This window comes from Cyphellophora attinorum, assembly GCF_001299255.1.
Source record: "Cyphellophora attinorum strain CBS 131958 chromosome Unknown Contig5, whole genome shotgun sequence".
Lineage (NCBI taxonomy): Eukaryota > Fungi > Ascomycota > Eurotiomycetes > Chaetothyriales > Cyphellophoraceae > Cyphellophora > Cyphellophora attinorum.
Genome location: NW_017253233.1, coordinates 899,198 through 915,339, shown reverse-complemented (window position 1 = coordinate 915,339; position 16,142 = coordinate 899,198). Strand labels below are relative to the sequence as shown.

General features: G+C 54.4%; 5 protein-coding genes across 5 annotated transcripts; 1 reads left to right on the top strand and 4 right to left on the bottom strand.

Annotated features, from left to right (window-relative positions):
- Window positions 1–2,294: 2,294 nt before the first annotated feature.
- Window positions 2,295–3,725, bottom strand: AB675_7004 (uncharacterized protein; the record flags this gene model as incomplete). Its single annotated transcript, XM_018147338.1, has 1 exon — window positions 2,295–3,725. The coding sequence occupies one exon, from the start codon at window positions 3,723–3,725 to the stop codon at window positions 2,295–2,297; it is 1,431 nt and encodes a 476-aa protein (XP_018003386.1).
- Window positions 3,726–4,761: 1,036 nt separating this feature from the next.
- AB675_7003 (uncharacterized protein) lies at window positions 4,762–6,161 on the top strand (the record flags this gene model as incomplete). The annotated part of the gene is made up of 2 exons (XM_018147337.1): window positions 4,762–5,547; window positions 5,604–6,161. The coding sequence occupies 2 exons, from the start codon at window positions 4,762–4,764 to the stop codon at window positions 6,159–6,161; spliced, it is 1,344 nt and encodes a 447-aa protein (XP_018003325.1).
- A 79-nt stretch (window positions 6,162–6,240) lies between these two features.
- On the bottom strand, window positions 6,241–7,994 carry AB675_7002 (Salicylaldehyde dehydrogenase; the record flags this gene model as incomplete). The annotated part of the gene is made up of 4 exons (XM_018147336.1): window positions 6,241–6,410; window positions 6,463–7,026; window positions 7,085–7,790; window positions 7,860–7,994. The coding sequence occupies 4 exons, from the start codon at window positions 7,992–7,994 to the stop codon at window positions 6,241–6,243; spliced, it is 1,575 nt and encodes a 524-aa protein (XP_018003411.1).
- A 630-nt stretch (window positions 7,995–8,624) lies between these two features.
- Window positions 8,625–10,824, bottom strand: AB675_7001 (uncharacterized protein; the record flags this gene model as incomplete). The annotated part of the gene is made up of 5 exons (XM_018147335.1): window positions 8,625–8,973; window positions 9,038–9,378; window positions 9,508–9,617; window positions 9,691–10,733; window positions 10,787–10,824. 5 exons carry the CDS (start codon window positions 10,822–10,824, stop codon window positions 8,625–8,627), a joined length of 1,881 nt encoding a protein of 626 aa, XP_018003198.1.
- Window positions 10,825–12,079: 1,255 nt separating this feature from the next.
- On the bottom strand, window positions 12,080–14,518 carry AB675_7000 (uncharacterized protein; the record flags this gene model as incomplete). The annotated part of the gene is made up of 1 exon (XM_018147334.1): window positions 12,080–14,518. The coding sequence occupies one exon, from the start codon at window positions 14,516–14,518 to the stop codon at window positions 12,080–12,082; it is 2,439 nt and encodes an 812-aa protein (XP_018003117.1).
- Window positions 14,519–16,142: the final 1,624 nt, after the last annotated feature.

The window sequence follows — 16,142 nt, the reverse complement described above, 5'->3', positions numbered from 1 at the left end:
TTTGCAATGAATGAAAATACTTCAAAATTCGCTGACTCTGCTTGTGGCCTTTTCTGTGTGGCAGCTTGTTGAGAACCCTACCATGAACGTTCCTCGTAGACTCATGCATGTGTCAAAGCATCTCATCCTCGCTACGCTGGACATCGCATTCCGTGGTGCAGAGAACAGCGCGTTCAGCAAATGGATGATAGCAACATTCAACGTATGCTGCACCACAGGCTGACACCCTGTGCACCGTGCGCAAATATATGTTCACCGCATCATCGATCCATCGCAGTACGAGATGCTTTGTCCGTGCAATCCAGCGGGTCCGAGACCACGAACAGGTCCCTCATGTCGTAGAAAACGCTATGTGCTGGTGCGAGAAAGCGCTAGACGCTCACAAGGGCTGGTACTTGTCGACGGGCAGTGCTATATTGGGCGTCATCCGGTCTCATGTAAGTCTTGATAACACCTAGATCATCCGGTCTCGTATAAATCTTGTTTACTACTTGTCATCCGGTCTGGTCAGAACTCTGTACAAAACCGGATGACAGCGTGTCACTAACTTGCTACTGCCCTTTCAACACTCCAGGCAAGCAGTGACAGCAGGAGCACAAGGCAATCGCACCTTCTTCCTACAGCATGTCTGCATCACAAGCAGCAGGGGCCACCTGGGGTTGACACCTTCCACTTCAACTACCTGGTCAACCGGCTCTGGCGGAGCATTACACGAGCCGGATGACGTCTTCACTTAGACTGCACCTTCCCCTCTCCCTCTGCTGAGTTGGCAAAGCCAGCAGGCGCGCGACACGATCGCTCCTTCCATCACAACTACTGTCTGGCGCCACGATCGTCAGGTGTCTCACCCAGCAGCACCTTCCATGATTGCCTGGCTGTCAACCGGCTGAGGCTCGGTCCTACGTAAAACCGGATGACAAGATCTTGCATGTCCAGCGGACCGACCAAGAGTATCGAGGGTTGCTCCGTCGTTGACACTCCAAGCTCAGTCATTTCTGCGCTTCGTCTCGCTCCCGTAGTCCTGGACATTCCCGCTCTGGCCTTCCCTCAGCGTCTTCGCCTTACAGAACGCCAAGACGTGTAGGCCCTTGTTCCCAGACGCGATAGCACGACGGCGGCTTGATCCAGCTGATTGCCCCTGATCATGGCAGTACTTCATGACTATGGCTATTGAATGGGCTTAGTCTCATAACATTTTTTCGCAGAATTGACGGACCTCAAAATTCGTTGTTCGACAGAGCCATTTCAGAGAGACTGCTGTCCCGGCGGGGACGAGGCCGCGCCGTGACCAAACGCTGGCCTGGGAGAGTCAGTGATGATATTCAAGTAGAGCCTCATAGGTGTTGTGAACGGGGAGGCAAGCGTGTGAAAGTCGATGTTGGGTGGTGGGCAACCGGTGCATTGTACCAGAATGACGACTGATTCTTGGTCCGAATCGGCAGGCCAGCTTCCCGCTTTGCACTTCTGTCTGGTTTTGCTGAAGTGCCTTTGACGTCATCAGCAAGTACGTTACGCGAAGTCCTGGGTAGCTGAGATCTTGATTCTGGTAACTTTCCGCTCCACCCTACCCCTCGACTCCGCCACCACGCTCCGCCTAGCTCCCAAAAAGGCAAGTCAGCTTCCTACTGTGCATTTTCATCCGATATTGCGGAGCCTTTATGCAGGTACACAAAGGACGCAAGCCGCATTGCGGCTTCCGGATGGTCAGCTGAGAGGTTGGTACCAAGACGTATCCGCTCCACCCCTCCCCTCAGCCACGCTGGTCCATTCAGCTCCCAACATGGCAGGCCGGCTTCCAAGTCTGCACTTCTATCTAATACAGCGGATCCCCAGCGATGTCATGGACAAATCCACCAGCGTCGTGACCTATTGCGACGCTGCGCCAGGAAATGCCCTTTCCCCCTCTTCCCTCCGCCGCACTGCTTCGCCCAACTCCCAACAAGGCAGTCTAGCTTCATCCGTCGCATTTCCATCTGATTTAGCGGAGCCTTGTCGACGCCATCAGCAGTCGCATAAGGTCGTGATCGCTTCATTGGAGCTGGGCAGGATGTTGTCCTCGGAAAATTCCCGCTCCCCTGTATCCCACTACCACACTCCGCTCAGAAAGGCAGGCTAGTATCCATGTTTGCATCTCTATTTGGTACAGTGGAGTCTTTTGACATTGCCAGCAGATGCAAAAAGTTGCGAGCTTCGTGAATCGCACGAGTACATTCAGTTGAGATGTTGAACGTTAGACAACCGATGAAAAGAAGGCCAGCCTTGCGCCATTCATTCACATTGCGTATCGCTGTACTTTACTTCGCCACGCTGACGGCTCGCTCAGCAGCAAGCAACTTCTCCGTCTCTTCTGAGATGTCAGTCTCCACCGATTCCGTCGTCTCGACCGAGTCGCTGTCGTCAACGGAGTCATCTGCTTCGAAGACTACCTCTTCCCCAGCCTCTTCGGAGGCAGCCGAGTCCGAGGACGAAGTCGGTTGTCTGCCGCTCTCGAGGTCTTGTTGCTGACTGGCTGCACCGTCCGAGCTTTGACGTCTAAGGAAAATAATGATCGCACACATGCCGGACATTAAGAAGAAACAGGCCAATGAAAGGGCCAAAAACCCTCTAATGGTCTCCAGGTCTCTGCGTATCGTTACCAGCTCTTTCACCCGGGCTTCCTCTTCTTCTCGGAATGGCCACGTAGGCCACGATTCCGGAGGCGTATCCTGCAGTGTCAATGTGATGGTCACCATTTTTTGGGGCGCCGACGTGGTCATTGTCGCCATCACTATAGATAGCATTGACGGCACTGATGTCGTTTGCTGTAAGGGCAGTGGTGCGGAAGTGGTAGTCTGCAGTGATTCGGCTGATGAACTCAGTGTTGTTGTATTTTGTGGTGGTGATAACATTGTTTCCTCTAGTGGTAGCGATGTTGGAGTCGTGTTCTGCGCTAATGTGGACGCTGTCGACGTTGTATTCTGCGGCGGTGGCAGCATTGGTGTAGCTGTGCTAGTCTGTGATGGTAATGGTGACGTATTCGTGTTCTGTAGTGGTGATGTTGGGGTGTTCTCGTCATGCGCTGCTTCGAGTGATGATGTGGTTGTCACATCTTTCTGCCGCTGCTCGTGGGTCCAGATTGCCCAGCTCTGAGCCATGTCTTCATCACTGGCTTGGAGCACGATGGGATTCTTATCGCTGACTGGTCTGCTATTCGTCCACGGCGAGCGGCAGACATGGATCATCTCGTAGGACTCCAGTTTGATAGGACGTAATCGGCAGTCCAGTGACCGTGAATCATGGGAAAAGTTGGACCGAACTATGGTGCCATCTTCGTAGACCATGAACGGCACGGTATAGGCCGACGAGAAGACCTCTGCGAAGACCCAAGCGAGGAAGAACATCCCAAGGACAGTCCAAAGGGTGCGAGATAGGGAGGCTCTTCTCTTCTGACTCGTTGTCTCCGTCGCCGTACCTGCAGAGGTCACCTCAATTGTGTGTTGCGGCATCGTGCTTGCAGAGCCCACGGTGTCCGTGGGCTGTGGGGGCGTATGTACAGAGGTCGTCGTGTTCGTGTTCTGTGGTGGCATCGCGCCTGCAGATACCGCTGCATCCGCTTGTGGTGGTATCGTGATGGCGGACGGTCCTGCATTGACGTCTTGTGTCGTCGTGTTTGCAGATGGTGGTGTCTCGCTATGCTGGGGCATCGTGCTTTGTACAGCGTGGCCTTGAGGGAGTCCTTCGACCATGGTGGCTGCGTTGAGCTCCGGAAGTCTCATAACGATAAGAAGGGTATTTTGTCCAGACAGACCTCGGGGCCAGCGTTGAATTATATACCATGATCAACAGCGAATCTGCCTTGCACAGGTATCTGCGCGACATCATGGAAAGGTTAAGGTACTCATACGGAGTTGTTTGGCTGGCTTTTCAGCTTGCTGCGCCTTGGTATGGAAGTCTATACTGGACATGTAAGTACCCAGGTAGCGTTCCAGCCCAAGCACCTGACGATCAACGTGCCTTTCATGTTTTGTGCATGACGAACCTGAAGATCGGAATGAAGCAATTCTAATATACCTACATTGTCATCGCAGGTGCTGCCGACCTTACCTTGTCATCGATGCGCATCTCAAATTGGCTGCTGATACCCTGATCGTGAATCGAAGTGCGACACTTCAGGCACGGTGTCACATAGCCGGCACAGCTGAGCAGAAAGGACAAGAAAGTGCTCCTGCGCGACGCGTTGAGCAAACCTTCAGAAGCCTTTCTCCAACCGTTATGAAAGCAACTCCTGGTCCTTCGGAGATCTGCCTCCCCCAACCCCGGGTTGGGGTACGGGCATCATGGCACTGGCCTCGGCCAAACGTCACTCGACGACATGTTAGAGATCTGAGGCACCGAGCAAACAGAAGATGCTATGAATGATCCGATCCCAGTCGTGCAAAGTGAGGAATGCATATGAGAACACGGCGAAGTACACTGACGCTACTGGTGAACGCATAGTAAGGAGCAACTCTTTCAGGAGACAGCAGGAGGAGATTCTAGTGGCGCCAGGACAGAACCAGAAAGATACTAAGTACACGCCGCTGTTGGCTCATAATCTACCGAGAGGACCACAGACCGGGGACACAGAGCTCGGGTTTCTATCCAAGGTAGGTTCATTGCCAGGTAGTAAGTACGAACCTGGTAGCTACTGGGCAACTCATCTCTGGGAGGCCACTTTACGTGTTGCCCGTTCTGGACGGCCTGGTATACGCGAACGACTAGCTAGCCGGCTCTGCTGTCATCATGGCGATCTCAGCTCTCGACTCGAGGCTATTTCGTAACCTTTTCGGTACATCAGAGATCCGAGATGTCTTCTCTGACACTGCTTACACGCAGCGCATGATCGATGTGGAAGCCGCTCTGGCACGAGCGGAATCTGCTGTTGGCGTGATACCTCCTAAAGCTGGCGATATCATCACCAAGGCGTTGAAGACGGTCAAGATTGACTATGAGCGGCTGGAGGCCGAGACCGAGATCGTCGGCTATCCTGTCTTGCCACTGTTGAGGCAGCTCACTGCACAAGCGGCGAAGTTTCCTGAGGGGATTCCTTTCAACGACGATGAACTGGCCGCCCGCGCGGAAGCAGCCAAGTACATCCACTGGGGTGCCACTACCCAAGACATCCAAGACTGTGCATCCATACTGCAAATCAAGTCTGGTCTGACGATTGTTCGCCGCTACCTAGATGAGCTCTCATCCACCCTCACTTCCCTCTCCAAACAACACCGCAACACACCCATGGCAGGCCGCACCCACCTCCAGCACGCCCTTCCTGTAACATTCGGCTACAAATGCGCCGTTTATCTCTCCTCCATCCAACGGCACCTCCAACGACTCAATGAGCTCGAACCGCGCTGTCTGCTGGTGCAATTCGGCGGCGCAGCCGGAACGCTGGCCTCGCTTGGCACTACCTCAGCGGGCCTCCAGGTCCGCGCCCAACTCGCCCGCGAACTCAATCTCTATGACCCATCCATAACCTGGCACACAACCAGGGACACCATCGCCGAGATCTTGAACTTCCTCGCCCTGGTCGGCGCTCCCTCGCCAAAATCGCTTACGACATCATGCTCATGTCCTCCAACGAGCTCTCCGAGGTCGCCGAGCCCTTCGTCCCGCACCGCGGCGCAAGCTCCACTATGCCACAGAAACGCAATCCCATCAGCAGCGAGGTCATTTTGGCAGCAAGCAAAGTGCTGCGCGCGAACGCCGGTTTAGGCCTCGATGCCATGGTCGTCGACTTCGAGCGCGCCAGCGGGCCCTGGCATTTAGAATGGGTTGCCGTGCCGGACAGTTTCGTGCTGTGTGTAGGCAGCCTACACCAGACGTGTTTTGTGCTAAGGGGGCTGGTGGTGAATGAGGAGGCGATGTTGGGCAATTTGTTGAGCACGAAGGGGTTGATCGTGGGAGAGGCGGTGATGCTGGAGCTGGGGAGGGAGGTCGGTAGGCAAAAGGGGCATGATATTGTGTACAAGGCATGCAAAGAGGCGATAGAGCAGAAAACGACGTTGTTGGAGGTGTTGAGGGAGGATGAGGAGGTGAGCTCGAGGATCGGCCAAAAGAAGTTGGCTGAGTTGTGTGATCCGAGGAACTACTTGGGTGCCAGTGGGTTGATGGTTGATCGAGTCATTGGTGGTGTTCAATAGGGGAATCGGAAGCCAGGACAGAGTAGGCTGTGGTTGGTGCCTTGTGTCCGCAGTATGCGCTATCTTGGAGTTACCTACATCAATGCCCGCCACTGGCATGTTCACCATTGGCCTCACCACCTACTGCCGGCGCAAGCTGAATCTCGGATACCGTGACAGTCCTCAACGGAAGGAACTCTTCCAGCCCAAAATTGCCATTCTGCCCTCTGCCGAAGCCGCTGGCTTTGGTCACGCCAACGGGTATGGTCGCTGTGCCGTGGGTCAGCTCGACGGTTGCTTGGGGAAGAAGTCAGCAACTCACCCTCATCCTGGCCCGTCCCCATAGCATGATTTACATGCGCCTGCCCAACCTCCAGCTGCTTCGCGACCCTCATCGCCCTGATCACATCCCTCCCATAAACTCCGCCAGCCAAACCATACTGCGTATCATTTGCCACGCGCACCGCCTCCTCATCACTGTCGACTGTATACAGCGCCAACACCGGCCCAAAGGACTCCTCATCAGCAATCTCCGCCTCGTTGGGCACATTGCGCAGAATGACTGGCCGAGTCTTCGTGTCATCTACCAACCCTCCGTCACCGTACACCATCTCCGCGCCTGCATCAACAGCCTGCTTCACCAACTTCACCGTCCTCTGCGGACCCGCGGTCCCTACAGCAGGCATCGGCTCCCAGGCCGCCGCAACCTTCTTCAACACCTCTACGAACTCAGCCTCAACCTCGCGCCGCACGATCACTCGCTCTGTACTAAAACAAACCTGCCCGCCATGGATATACCCACCTGTGACCGCCGCTCGAGCAGCAGCCTCTAAATCTGCGTCCTCCAGCACGATCAGCGCAGACTTCCCACCCAGCTCCATCAGCACTGGCTTCAAGTGTTTCCCCGCCAGCGCCCCCAATCGAGCGTCCAACAGCCGCACTACCGATGAACTCCACCTTCCGAATCGCAGGATGCGCGATGAGCGCTTCCGTGACGCGCGCCCCATCCTCGCGAGCGGCTTGCACTACATTCAGCACACCCGGAGGCAGGCCTGCCTTATGGAAGAGAGAAGCAAGGTAGTGCTGCGTCCTTGGCGCTTGCTCGCTTGCCTTCAACACAACCGTGCAGCCAACCGCCAGTGGCGTATCAATGGCCCGACAGGCGAGGTACACGGCGGCATTCCACGGCGGGATACTCAGCACGGGTCCGATGGGTACCTTATACACCATGGCGAACGCCATGTTGGGGTCCTGTTGCAGCAGAGGGAGTTCACCGGACATGACGGACGTGATCCGTCCAGCCATCTCCTCGATGTGAGCTGCAGACCATTGGATGTTGAGGGCGGCCCAGAGTGGGGCGCAGTTGGTTTCGGTGACGTAGATCTGGGAGAACTCTTCTTGGTTCTCGCGGAGGAGAGCGGCGGTCTTCTGGAGGATGCTGCGGCGCTGGATGTGAGTGGTGTTGCGCCATGTTTGGAAGGCCTTGAAGGAGGAGGCGGCGGCGGCTTGGGCGGAGGTCGGGGTGGCGGAGGTGTAGGTGCAGTAGTCAGCGGAGAGGTTGGCGGAGTAGTGAGTGTGGGTTTTGGTGGTGGTGTCTGCGGTGTAGGGCTTGTTGTCGATGATCAGGGGGAGGTGTGGGAGGGTTTGTAGCTGTCATTATGCTTTTTGGTCGGGGTTTTTTGAGTTCGTGGTGAGGCCGGGCTCTGCTTTCAAGTCGACGAGGCTCTTCTCGTTCGATCCTTTGTCAGTGGAAGGCGAGTTTGTATGCTGACCTCGACTCGACACGTGTGCTAAATATGTTTTGCAGAGGTTCCAGGCCTGCTGTAGAAACATCTCGTCCTCCACGCGAGGCATCTTTTGCTCGCATCTCCTCTTTGCCTTTATGCATGGCAGTCGATGGGGCATTCCTTCGCGAGTTGGTATCCTGTTTCATCCTCCGACGAACGTGCTCAGCACCGACGCATATCGGAAAGTGCCTTATAAGGCTGCCCGAGCTGATCTGGGGTACGCAGATCAAGCATTCTCAGGGCGCTGCATATGGCTGGGAACGGACGCCTGATGCTGTGTTCCTTCAAGGATTCCAGGAACCCTGGCGGGACACTTGCCAATCCTGATGACACGCAGCACGGAATGCGCTGCGATGAACAAGGCTGTCCTGCTAGCCAAGGACAGACCGAATTCTAATGGCCTTTCATAGTACAATATGCAAACGGAGACCGTGGTGTGTAGCTCGATGATGACCGATCTACTCTCTTTTCGATATTCGCAGGCGACATTCACACAAGGTTGTGGAGGCAGTCGATCTTCTCAGATACCAGCTGTCTGGAACAGCGGCACCGCCTCAACCATTGCCATGCTCAAGTGCATCGAGGTTGATGGTATGATCACCGAATGTGTAGCTAATCGTACCTGCCGATATAGTCAGTCCGTCGTGCTTCGCACATTCCGGAGTCTCTGGCTGCTGTGATCTCCAACAACTTTCGATCAATCCGCCACGCTCGGTCCTCCCAACAGCTTCCGTGGTGCGTTCCCTCCTTTACGAGGGCCTGGGTCCTGTGAACCAGCCCCATCTCGGGACTCGTCTCCAACTCCATGCCCATTGTCTTCAACTCCAGCCGAACTGACTACAACCCAGTCCTTGCTGTCTTGGCTGCCATCCTCGTCCTCCTTGACTCTCCACTCCATTGAACCATCACCTTGCTCCTCCCACACACCATCTTCGTCCTGGTCCCCATCCCAGTCCTCCTCTCTATACGCCTTGAGATCACTCAACCACAACTTCTTCGCTGGTGCATCGACGAGTTCCTCGGGCCCTATATTCGCGATATCGAGACTACACAGGAAAGGTCAACACCACTGTGTGTCTTCCCTCTGCAAAGTGAAAGGCTAGCACTTACTTGCACCAGCAATTATAGCTCTCCCTCGGTGCAACCCGCCCATAAATCCATCCCAAAGAATCCGAAGTATCCTCCCCATGGAAATCGAGCGAGCTGGCCAGCCAGACCTTCGGCTCTTCCTTGTCGAATATCTTCTCGTCGACAGCAATGAAGTTCGACGGATACCGGTGCATTCGGATTGGGCCAGCTTTGACAGCATCGAAAAAAGGAGAGAAGGGATCGCTCGCTTCCCATTGGTCTCGAAGGTCCTCGAGTGTGTGAATTGTGGCGGCCTCGCTGTCGCTTGAGAGGGTGGATGGAGGGAAGATGTAGCCGAACCATGTGAAGGTATGTCCCCAGTCCTGTTTCCGGCCGCGGGAAAGCGGGTGTCAGTAGGGACTCTGCTCGCGAAGGGGCTTTTGCGACGGTTTCGGACCAGGGATCAGTCATCGCTGTCACTTATGGTCGATGACACCTCCAATAAGACTTACCTCGCCTTCCTCGTACTGCCCAATCCCGCACACGAGCTTGCGGATCTCACGCTCTTGATCAGCCGTGAAAGGCTGCAGGAAGAATACAGGGCAAGCATTGAACGCATGATCTTCAGCAGCAGCGGCGTTAGCATATCCAAAGACATCGACGACGCTGAGCATCGGAGGAGGGCGCCACCCTACCAAATGAAGAAGCGTTTAAGTCGTCCACATGCTCCACCTTCCAAATATCGACCAGTTTCCCTTCTTCACTGACGTCCTTACGCATCTTTCCAGCATCCCACACGCGGAGGAAATGTTCGGTGAAGACGGGGAGGACCTCCACAGCACTGGACTCATCTCTCACTAAGCGGTCTGAGCGTGAAACGGCAAGGATTTGACGGGATCTTGCTTCCTCGCCGTGGAGCATGTAGTCCACAAAAAAAGCATAAAGCTGTGCTTCCGGATCGGAAGATCTAATTTGCATTGTGATCAACATGTCGCGGAGAAACGTTCTTCGTGTTGGCTCGGGACCTTGCCAGTTGTGGATGATCACATCGTCTGCGATGTTGTCAGAGCCTTGGCCTTCCATGATCCGCTGCTTGAGCGTCGAAATCGCTTCGTCGCTCAGGTGGCGCAGTGAGATGATCGTCGGCTTGTTGTTTTGCAAGCTTGAAGCTGGCAGATGACTCGGCCATTGGAAGTCCGGGTCGATTCTGGTAGACATGTGCATCTCGTCCAGCCCCTTGAGGTCCTCGTACAAGTTCACGCGCGAGTGCTCGTATGCATCTAATCCTAAACACCGAGCTAGTGTCAAGCCCTCGATCTTGTCGCAAGCCGTGAGCAGAAAGTTAGCATTCCTCATCGGCACACGCACCGCAGCCAGAGCCTTCGTCTCGCCATCTTCTGCCGTCTCCCAGTGCGTGGCTATCACATTACCTAAGTCCCACGCGCGGTCCACGAAGATGATACTCGTGTACGAATTCTCATCCTTTCTCGACTCAGTCGATACTGCGTCCTTCGCGATAGCTAGAATGACATCGGGCCCCGGGACGTAGTCTCTGATCCACTTCTTTTCTTGTAGCTTCCGTGGTGCAGGCGGTTGTGCCACGTCTACAATCAGACGTTGCACGAGATCCTCATCTGGCTTCTCAGACAGCCCATGGATGACTTGCTGACGATCACTTTCGCTCATGCGCTGCAGGTAGAACACGTTAAGCACATGTTCGGGACCTGGATCTTTATATCTATTGCTCCACTTAGTAGAGACTTACCTCGTTCGCCACAGGAATTCACGTACTTGAAGATATATGGTACGTGATCCGAAGACGGCGCCATTGTCACAATGCTGCTGGATTGGAGAGTTCAGAGCACCTGGAGTGACCGGTAGATAAGATCAGAGTCTGGTCCTGGCGACACTACGACTCGGGATTCCAGTCGGAAATTGATATTAGACGCTCGCATGCTAGATGTTCAGATGTTGCTGTCAAGACACGCCTGCATGATCTTCGACTTTGATCTGTCACACATTTCGGAACCAGCCAACGAGCGGCGAGCATCATGCACTGCCGGCGGTGTGGGCTAGCGACAAGGCAGCAGCACTTGGACGCCTAGTTTGCCCGTCCGCAGTTGACCTGGACAGTCCAGTCCTGCATGAAAACTGGCGCTAGCATGTGGACTTGGATGCAGATCCGGACTCATCTGCGTGCATGATGAATGAACAGGCCTCGGGAGAGCGCTGAATCCAAGATGTGAACGGACGCGTTGACATCACAGGCTTGCTTGCTTGCAGTGTGGTCGTGTGGTGGTTGCCAAGCGTCATACATTAGGCTTACCCGAGCAAGCAGCAATATCTCGCGAGATCAAGATGAAGCGAACAGAAGGAAAAGCTGCCTCGACGATTGAAGCAGAGTGCGGAAGCTGTGGTGGCTGCAATAACTTCATATTTCATTACTGCTTCCAAATCGAGTACTCAAACTGAGTACAAGCGTTCCTTCCACCAACTGACAGACGGAGCGAAGCAGTAATGACCGATCTCCTCCACTGTGCTCGAGCTACTTGATGCTATGTAGTATTCACTTGCAGGAGTCCTCCACCCGAATCAGCTGCCAGGTCGAAAAGCTGCGATTCAAAGAAGCGGGAAGGCCTGCCTATGCAGTCGAGCGAAAAGCCTCCTCGTATGCTCCTCGTTCTCGCAACCACCACAACGGGTCGCCATGTTCGCCATCGAATCTCAATCGTCAGAGTAGAACGGGCACGATGAGTGGAACGCCGCCAGTAGACGTTATGCCGCCAGTAGACGTTATGCCGCCAGTAGACGTTATGCCGCCAGTAGACGTTATGCCGCCAGCTCAATAATGATGAGATGAGGTACCTGTCCAAAAAAGAATTGGGCCATGCCACAATGTTGCGTTTCGCTCGAAGAAAATGTTGTGCATGAAAGGAGAATGTGTCTGTGATCATGTCCGGTAGTAATCCATCGCCAAAAAGTAACACCATAAATCGTTAAGAGACGAATCAACCACCCTTGAGGTCAGCCGTAAGTCCAATTTTCGTAAGAATCCCCGCATGAGTCGGAGTTGGGATATGTTCATCACTCAGTCAGCTTCTCCTTGCTCCGCCAGAATTTCATCAGCTTGCTCAGTCGATGACTTTTGCGCTTCTCGACCGTCTCACTCTGTACACTCTGCTGCTCCGCAGGAACAGCCTCGAATTTGAGCTTGCTACCGTTGGCAGATCCGGGAATCAGGCGGTTCAAGCTGGCGAGACTAGCGCGCTTCCATGCAGGCTGACTTGATCTTGAAGTACCAGGAACGCAAACAGAGTGGGCTCGCTGCTCGACTGAGGAACGTGTATTTGCGCTGCTTGACATTCGCGGAATCATACCACTTGAGTGGCTATCCGACAGTGATGGCAGGTCTTCGTTTGAGGCCCGCAGTACGAAGTCAGGATTTGGCTCGCCTAGATAGCGCGGTCCTCGGGGAAAGCTTTCGAACGAGACATGCTCGGCATCTGGCGATGAGACCATGGAGGCCGATGTTGTCCGGCCTTCTGTCGAAGACGCGTACTGAGAATGTGGGATAGAGTAGGAGAAGATCATGGGCGATGATGCCGGCCGCTTCAACTCGTTCGGCAAGGCCTCGATGGTCGAGTTTGAGGAGCGATTCGGATCAAAATCTCCTTCCGGATCAACAATGACAACATCGTCGGTCGAAAGAGCAAGTCCTAGACCCTCCTCGACACGATCTTCCATACCCATGGGTGAGACCATCGACTCAACATCTTTCGCTTCGTCGACATCGGTCTCTTTGCCAGCCAAGAAGTTGTCCTCCTCTTCCTCATCAAACACATCTTCGGTCAAAGAAGTATTGCTACCCATTCTATGGATATTGAAGGAAGCTCGGTTGACAGGTTGCATGTCAGGTGCCGACTCAGCACGTTTGTGAAACGACCCAAATGCGTCAACTTGGCCACGACGTTCGCTACTGTGAAGCTTGGCAATGCGACCAGTAGGACCACGAGACGGTGTCACTGCGGGAGCATCGGCCATGACAGCGTCGAGGTCGATGATTGGCTCTGACTGTGTCTGCATCATTGGTGGAGGCGATGTCAATGCCATTGGTGTTGATTTGGGTCGAGTCCGGTGTGCGATGGGAGAGGCGGAGCGGAGAACTACTGTATCGTCCTGGTCGAAGACATCATTTATCCTATCCGAAGCCCGTCGCATCAGGGCAGGTGGTGTTGGTGTCCGCTTGGCATTCTTGGACTGTCGCTTTGCTGTTTTCCGTGAGAAGATCCCAGAAGTCCATGTGTTGTACTTCCTCTTCTTCTTCACACTAGCTGTACGTTCCGGAGAAGTCTTGGGTCTTGGCTGTTCGTGTGGAGCTGGAAGAGTAGACGGAATGACCATAGGTGAGGAGGTCGCGGTCGGTGTCGGCAGATCATCGCTTGGAGTGGGACTGAACCAGAAATGCTTCTTCTTGCTCGGCGGGCTGTCCGACAGAGGCGCACTAGGAGAACCGGAAGCTGAAAGAGGCCTCTTAGGTATCTCGAGCTCAGCTGGTGCGGATCTGGTACTAGCCGAAGACATCAGCGTTGCTGGGTCGGCAGTGCGTGGTCGTGGTCTCGTTGGGCTGTCATCCAAGGTCCGAGCTCTAGTCGGAGAGTTGACGGCAGAGGGAGGACCAGACAAGCCGCTAGCGATCGAAATGATGCTACCAGTAACCGAGTGCCCACGAACCGTGGAGCAGCTGCCTTCCGTCTCGGACGATATCAAGGAAAGTGGTCTGGGTATCATCTCAACCCTATCCGCGAATCCGACCCTTGGTCTGGGCATGTTCAAGCTTTCGCGTCTAGGCGATGATGGTGTCGATTGCGAATGCGAGATCGAGTGTCTGGGAGGACTTTGCCTGGGAGTCGGGAAAGTAGCGTCCGAAGGAGTGCCTGGCTGCGAGCCTGAGCGGGACTTCGACAGTGCTTGTACCTTGATCAGGTCCGACGTGTCGATGTCTGATATCGACACAGCCTGCGATCTCCGATGCATGTGACCTCGAGGCTGGCCGCTAACAGGAGGTGGCCTGTAATCACTCTTTGCCGGACTCGTACTGATCAGTTGTGTCCCTTCTTTTCCACCGCCTACGAATTCGCTTCCTCGTCGTTTGTGACCAGGGCCAGCCGAGCCTGGTGCATCTCCAAATGTCGACCGAGTAGGACTTGGAGTAGCTGAAGCCACGGCACTTCCGAATGTGAACGCTGGAAGCGGTGCTGGGCGTGCTGATCGCACAGCGCGTTGCTGGTTCAGCTGCATCTCTTGCAGCACTGGATGCGTTGGGCTGGGCTCGCGGTCGGGAGTCAGGTCCGCACCGGGATTGAATGAGAAGTCTGGCAGGGGTGCAGGCCGCGTACGCTTCGCAATTACCTCATCCTCGGATGACGGCAGATTTTCATCGCTGTGTGTGGTCTGTGCTGTGCTCATTCCAGGGTTGAATGAGAATAGCGGAAGCTCCACGGTATTAGGATTCCGCGAAGGCATCCTGCGATGCCGTGACTTGGAGGCGTCACAGGGCCTTCGATGGGCACTGATATCGGCAATGGCGGCGGTGGAATTGACATTGACGCCATTGTCGACTCTGATTCTGGAGCTCTGCTCAAGTAATAGAACTGTGCTTATGGCAAGGTGATCCAGCACCCGTTGGAGGTCTAGTTGAACGCTGGACTTTTTCGAACAGAACGCGGCCACCATTAACACTTAGGAAGTAGTACTCTTCAATATAGCCACATAGAAATAATGTATAGGAGGTGTAGAAGAGGTCGCTCCAGTTCGTTCTCTTGCAAACGGTCTGAGGCGGTTTCGACGTTATTGCCGGGTGTCGTCGTGTCAGCGTTGGGGGCGTTGCTGACCCGGTAGTTGAGGAGATGTTTGGTAAGGAGTGGACGGCAACCTGGCAGAAGGAGACCCGAACAAGGTCCTTCTGCAAACAGGAGCCAAAAGGCGGGTGTTGGTGGGTGATGGAGAGGGAAGGAGAGAGGGAGGATGAGAGGCGGTTGAGTTGGTAGTATCGAACGAGGAGATGGAGAATTGCTTGCAGATAGCACGAAGCAGCAGCGCAGCACACAAGTTCGGGAGCTGCGGGCTGAATGGCACGGTACCTGCATGCAGCGTGGTCACCTGCTGGTCAGGCCTTCTTTAGCGGGGCTCTAGGTCAGGAGCTAAGCCGGAACACGCCTAACTACACCTAAAAGCTTCGTAATAGATGCCAAGGCAGCCGCTTGAGAATTGAATCGTGCATATTTCGTGGTCGCATGCAGGAACGGCAAAGTCTATCACCATACCTCCCTCCCTGCTCGCTGCATATCAATGCTTCCTGCATCTTGATCCGATCCCAGAATCAGCGTTACACATGAGAGATCTTCATCGAAATTCTTCGTACGGCCAGCATGAGAAATGCCCAGTGCTTAGCCAAGCATGATGATGTGTGGCGGGTGGCATAGCCATGATCAACCAATCTCGGAAGAGATTAGACCATCTCAGAATAATCGAACATCCCATCTCCGAACACTGGGCAATGCAATAATGTCGCCCACTCGATGAATGGAAGAATCAAGAATTCACTGCTGAGAAAACTTGGTTGTGGCATGAAAAAATCGTCACCACGATCAAGCTGCCATCGAGTAAACCTCTTTTCATCGTCCATGCCTTTGGAGCGTGATACTTTTTTCCAAGAAGGCGCCACGCGTGCTGCGCGTTGACCTTTCGGGGTAAACGGCCACAGGCGGCCTCCTGCAGCAACTTTACTGTTGCAGCATAACCGAAAAGCTCGAGTTCACTATCTGCTCATCCTGGCCATGTAGGTTTTAGATGAGCATGCTTTACCTTTGCTTCAACTCCTTGCATCTCGTCAAATTTCTGACGAGCGCATATCGCTGTCGATCACTGTCATCTCGGTTCAAAGGACATCCAAGTCGTCAAACACAAGCTCAACAAGGCAGTTGGGATCTGTTCATCGCGAAAACCCATCAGCGACTGCAGCACATTTCTGGAGGTGGTGGGCCCAACGTGCATCCCCTTGACAACGCCTTGAACGCCATACCTTAGCGTCATCCTGCGACGACGAATCCTCGCTCACCTGCACTCTGAAAATTCAGGGTCCGCTGTT